Raw genomic sequence first — 6,000 nt, forward strand, 5'->3', positions numbered from 1 at the left:
CACCATCTGCCCATTCATCCATTCAACATAGATCCGAGCCTTTGCGCCCCAGATGCCCCCCCTAAAATCCAGAACCACAATAAGACACCCTCCTCTGTGCCTCAGGGAAAGCCTTCTGGCATGAACTGATCCCAAGGACACCTCAGGGATGCTAGGCGGCCTTGGGACCACAGCTCTGGGGTCTCCGCAGTCCTGGCAAAGATGGGCATCAGGGCAAGGAGGGGAGGGTAAGTTGTGGGGGTGGCTGAGATGTGAAGGCCACACATTCCCAGGCCTCAAAGAACTGCCTTGTTCCAGGGCCTTCATGCCGGTGTCCCTGGCCCAACCACCCCCAGCAGCCATGAGCCACTCCCCTCTCAAGGCTGCTTTTGACACAAACCCGACGCCACTGGGCTGGGCAGTGAGGCTGGTGGCTCCCCGCGAAGCAAGTTCCACACATTCTTCTGGGTTTCAGTCAGCCAGCTCTGGGTGCCGGGGCGGCCAGCAGGCCCCAGCCAGGCCCTGGGAGCAGGGGGAGGCAGCAGGGCCAAAGAGGCCAAGGCCCGGGTTGTGGCAACTCTCCAGCAGGCCAGGACCTTCAGCCCAACCGCCCCCCTTTCTGACAGGGTTGAGATGAGGGGAGGGCCAGAGTGGACCCTGGGAGAAAGGGACAAGACTCAGCAGATCCTGGGGAAGCTACTGGAAGATGAGGCCACCCTCACCGCTCCTCCTCCAGCCTGACCCATCACAGCTGGGACTGAGCTGGGAAAGAGGCAACAGGCCAGGGAGGGCTGGAAGTCCTTCCCTCAAGCCTCAAGTGGTCTGAGGGTCCGGAACCCACATGTCTGGCCTCCAAGTTGCCGCTGAATCATTGCTCCAGATCTTTCCACAATCTGAGCAGTCCCTCCCGCCCTCTCTCCTAGGACTCCTGCCCCAAAGCCAGGCAGCCCTGAAGCTGCTGTAGATACTTTCTAAGCCTTGAACCCCCAGGGAACAGCCAAGGGAACTCAGAGGGTTCCAGGCAGGCGGCTAGTTGTTCTTTCCATTACCTCCCACATGGGATAAGGCCCAACCTGGCCTACTTGGGCCTCAAAGCCCCTGGATTTATATTCAATTGTCTATAGGGCCTCCGGGAACATTTGATGAGGAAATTAATTAATTGACAAGCCTACAAATGAACAGATAATCCCATAATGACCGCCCTAGAGTTTTGCCTTTCTAGGCCCCTGTGGTGTCAGCCATTGCCAGGAGGCGGCAAGGTCAGGCACACCCATCCTGAGTGCCTCTCGGAGCCAGGCCCTGCCAGTCCTTCCCTGAGGTAGCCTCTGCACTACCAGGACCTGAGTGCTTGATTTTATCAACATCAATGACAACAGTTTCATCAACATCGAGAGTCTGTGCTCAAGTGGGACGTAGGCAGAAGAGTGACAGAAGCTCATGGGGCTTCAGAGTCAGCCTTGTGGTCCCTCCAAGGATGTGTGTGTGTCACTGGGCAAGTGTGTACCACCCTGTGCCTCACTGTACTCTGAGATTGGGGACCACGCTAAGAGCTATCAGATAACACAGCCAACAGATTTACGTGCACTCACTACCTGCAGTGAACAAAAAGTACATGAGGTCCTGCTTTTGGGGAGCTTCAGTGAGGGGGAGGGTAGCTAAACAAATAAATACATGCCAGACAGTGTCAAGAAAAATACAGCAGTAAATAAAGGGGATAGTAAATGACAGGCAGAGCAGTTGGGAATGGAAGGAAGTGAGGCGGAGGGTCACCTAGCTATTGGGGGACACGCATCCTAGGCAGCACGTGTAGAAGCAAAGGCCCGAAGGTGGGAGAGTGTTTGTCAGGTTCGAAAAGCAAAAGCTGGCACACGCAGCAAGCAAGGGAAAAGTTGGTAGGAGGCGAGATTTGAGAAGGAGCAGGGGCTGCAAGGCCCGTGGGCTGCATGAAGTCAGGGCTTGGGTCTGATTGTGAGCAACAGCGGGAGGGCGGGAAATGTGAGGATGTGCAGGGGAGCCCTCCCTGTCAGACAGCGGACACCCCATCAATGTGAACTGTCCATATTCTTTTGTCCCCATCTGGCCTGGCACCCCAAGACTTCCCTCCTCACTGCTCCAAGCCCTGAACCCATTCACCTTCTGCCACCTTCCTTCCACCATCTCCCAGGCTGGGCCTCAGACCCACAGATCCCAACTTGCCTGTGCTCAGCCTGAGAACAGGCCTGGGCTAAGCCAGGCGGAGGCCTCGACTCCCCAGACACTGGCAGCTCGGGCTAAGGTATGGGGTGGGTTGGGGGGTGGTTTCCATCTCTGCCCCTCCCAGTCACCTCCTCCCTCTATAGATGGAACTGCAGCCGTCCCTCTGGAAATCCTAGGGCACACTCACACTCCCAACCCAGCAGCAGGTCTGGAACATAGTGGGCAGGAGGGCCAGGGCGGGGGAAGGGCAGTCAGATAAGTCAAGGGGAAGGGAAGGCTGAGGTAATGCTGCCCCTGAGGGAAGGGGAGGCTCCTCCTTTTCCCGCCTGCCTGTAGCCTCCCCAGTAAAGGCAGGAAACAGGTATCTCAGTAACTTCCCTCTTCAGCCTAGAAAACACTGTAATCACCGAGGCGCGCTCTCCAGACGCCTGTCTCCTGGCAGGACCAGCCCCAAGAAAGGAAGGGCTAAGGCCCCAGCAGGAAGAAAACGGGTCACCAGGCTAAGGAAGGCCCTGAGTCACCCAGGCCCAGCCCCCTCCCCCAGCAAGCTCCCTACCACCTCTAAACTGAAATTACTCCCACGCTTGATCACAGACCACTGTGTCCTCCCCTCTCCTGCTCTAGGTGAGGGCCTGCGCTTCCTAAAGTTCATCTTACCCTCTTCTGTGTCCTCCCCCTGCCTGCTCATTATGAACTGAAGGGCACAGAGATAAAGGATAGTGGACAAGGAGGAAGGAGCTCAAGGCTCCAGGCTCCAGGGCCAGGGGCTCAGTCACTTAAAACTTACAACAAGCTCCTCACCCCATTTTACAGATGTGGAAACTATAGGCTCTTGCCCCAGATGACACAGCTAGAAAGTGGCTGAGTTAGGATTGAAACTCCTGAGTGACTCCAGAGGCCCAGCTCTTTCCAGCCCCCCACCATCAGCCTGGGGTGCTACAGTGAAGACCTCAGTGTGGTGGTTGTGGGCTCAATGATCCCATAGGATGGGGGCTGCCTGTTTGCACATCTGAGTTGTGGGAAAGCCCAGGCAGGGTCTGTTCTTGTTCACCATAAACCCAGGCCCCTAGTGTTGAGCCATGTGCCAGGCACAGTAGGTGCTGAATGAATGAACCACTGAAGGCCACGACTGTCATGGAACACTGGTCAATGAGGACGTGCTGAATGAACAAGAGGATGAGATGATTGGCTGCCATCCGGAATTCCGTGGAAATTCCTCCCCCTCACAGGAAACAGTTCCAGGCCTTCCCCACTCCTGCTACCACAGAGCCCAAGTATACAAGAGCCCAGCGGGTATCAGGGGCCAGGGCTGAGGGATGGTCAGGAAAAGAAGGCACCCCATGTGTAGGTGGGCACCTATTTTTTTTTTTGAAAAGCTAGTATCAGTAGCAGGAGTTGCAAGTTCAGCTCATGACTGGGCAGCAACTGGATGGCTCTGCTGGGTGTGCTGGTGGGAGGCTGAGACAGAGGGCTGAAGAGGCCGCGCAGATGGGGAGAGGGGTGGGAGAGGTGCTGGGTGGGTAGGGCAAGAGAGGTGAGGAGTCAGTCAGGTCTGGGGTGGGGGCTATGAGTGACTCAGGAGGGCAGAGGTGAGAGAGCTGCGAGGGAAGGACAGGGAGTCAGTCACTGGGCAAACACAGGCCTGGTTTAGAAAAGTCCTCTTGGCTCTAAGAATAGGGACAGGGACAGCCCAGGACCACCTCAAAGAGGGTGGGGGTGGCTCTGTGGTTCACCATGGCAGGCCCAGCTCCTCTGCTGTGCCCCCACCCACATCTGCCACCAGCTCCCTGTCCACTGGCCAACCCCGCCCTTCTCGAGTTCACTCAGGTCCTCAGAGCCTCTCCTGGCCAAGCCCCTTCTAGGCCTTGGGAGCCGAGGAATTCCCTTTTTCTCTGCATGAATCCATCCATGCTCAGAACAGAACACTCGGCTCTAGGGGTAGGACACCCTGCACCTTTAGGATCTAAGAAGGGGCAAACTGGGGAAACAGATCTGCTGAGGGATCATCACAGAACAGGCCCAGCAAACACCAGGCACTTTCATGCACATTCCATCTACTCTGGCCAACCACCTTCCAGCTATGCACTTGGAGGCCACGCATTTCGCCCTCCCTTGAGGCATGTGGGCTGGTCTCAGCGAGGTTAACTAGCTTGCCAGAAGTCACACAGGCACTAAGTGAAGAGCAGGGATTGATTCACATCCTAGGGTGTAAACTCCGGGGCCGTGGGTGTGCAGCACAAGCCTCAGAAGTGTGTCTAGAAGTGTTCTTTACTTGTGCCTGCCTAGCCACACGCTCCCCAACGGGACAGAATACATGGCAGGGCTCCACTGAGGACTGAGAGGGTCCCCATCACCACTGAGTAACACTTCTCCAAGCTGGCACAGAAAAAGGTGCCATCGTCCTGCCAAGTTCCCACTCTGCTCCAAGTTTCTCCGCCTAGTCCCCAAGAATGGCAGGCCGGGCCATGCCTGGCGCGACTCGCAGACGCGGCAACGTGGCCGGGCGACCCACGGACCCCCAGGCCCACCGGCCCTACGCGGACCGCCCCCACACCACGGCCACCCCCGGCGCCCCACCCCACAGGCCCACGCTGGAGGGAGGCGCCGGTCAGTGCTGGCCCGGGGTCCCTGGCGGGCACCACGGTCCCGGGCCAGGATCTCGGGCGCGCAGCCTCGGGCGCACCGGCCAACTTGGCTCGCGCGGCCAGCAGGCCCCGGCGCCCCCCGGCCCTGCGCCCCGGCGCCCCCCGGCCCCGCGCCCCTGCGCCCCTGCGCCCGCACACTCACCGCGAGCAGCTGTCCGTGCAGCAGCAGCAGCGCCAGGAACAGCGCGCCCGCCGCCCGCCGCCCCATGTCCCGGCCGGCTCGGCTCGCTCGCTCTCGGCGCCCGCCCGCAGCCGCCCGCCCGCCGGCCAGCCGAGTCCTCCGGGCGGCGCGGCCCGCTCCGCCGCCCCCACCCCGCCCGCCCGCCCCGCCCCCGCGGCCGCCCGCCCCGCCCCCCGCAGGCCCCGCCCCCGCAGGCCCCGCCCCCGGCCGCGGCGCCCCGCTCGCCGCCGCCGGCCCCGCAGCCGCCTGGGCCTTTGTCTGGGCCCCCGGCCCCGCCGCGCCGCCCGCGGCCCGCCCGGCTCCCCGCCAAACCCGGCCTGGAGCGTGGGATGGGATGGGGGCCGGGCCCCGCGCGCGGGACCCCGCTCTTCCTCCAGGCGCACGCGCCCCCGCACGCGCCAACGACGCCCCCAGCCTTCGGACGCTCGCACCCCCTTTCGCGCGGCCCAGAGGTGATGTTCTCACCGCGGCTCGAAGACGCTCGGAGCTCAGCCACTCGCCCCAACTTTACCACATGCGCCTCCACTTCACTCCTCGTTGACGCGCTGACGGCCACCGCGAGCGGGCGCTCCTCTTGCCCCCCCCCCGCTGTGAGACGCCAGCGACCTTCTGGCCGCGCAAGAACTTCGTCTCTTCAGAGCTGTCACCCCCGCGGGTGACACAGCAGCCGCAGCCGCGCACACCTGGCTGCTCACGTCCACACTTGCATGTGTACAGACTCAGGTGAATCCCAAGAAGGAAAACACACCTTGCCTCACATTCCTCACAGGTGCTTGCAGTTCACACACAGCAGACACCACTCCTCGTGCTCGCGGAGGCCGGCGTTCCTAGGCTTCCTCACCCGGGAACGCGTGCGTTATACCGTGGGCACCCAGCACTCCAGATCACCCCCCTTGCACACGCACACCATCCGCTTAAATCACTCACAGAGGGGACCTCCCTGGTGGCGCAAGGGGTTAAGCACCACGCTATGAAGCAATCGGCTGTCTCTGCAGCATG

General features: G+C 60.8%; 1 protein-coding gene across 1 annotated transcript in view; it reads right to left on the bottom strand.

Moving 5' to 3' along the window:
- HSPG2 (heparan sulfate proteoglycan 2) overlaps positions 1-5,028 on the bottom strand; it is a gene marked incomplete at both ends in the record, with an annotated part of 93,524 nt that extends 88,496 nt beyond the window's left edge. The window contains 1 exon segment of the mRNA XM_084243714.1: positions 4,963-5,028. Coding sequence (XP_084099840.1) covers positions 4,963-5,028 — 66 coding nt within the window.
- Positions 5,029-6,000: the final 972 nt, after the last annotated feature.

The sequence above is a fragment of the Talpa europaea genome (genome assembly GCF_964194135.1).
Source record: "Talpa europaea genome assembly, chromosome: 9".
NCBI classification, from domain to species: domain Eukaryota; kingdom Metazoa; phylum Chordata; class Mammalia; order Eulipotyphla; family Talpidae; genus Talpa; species Talpa europaea.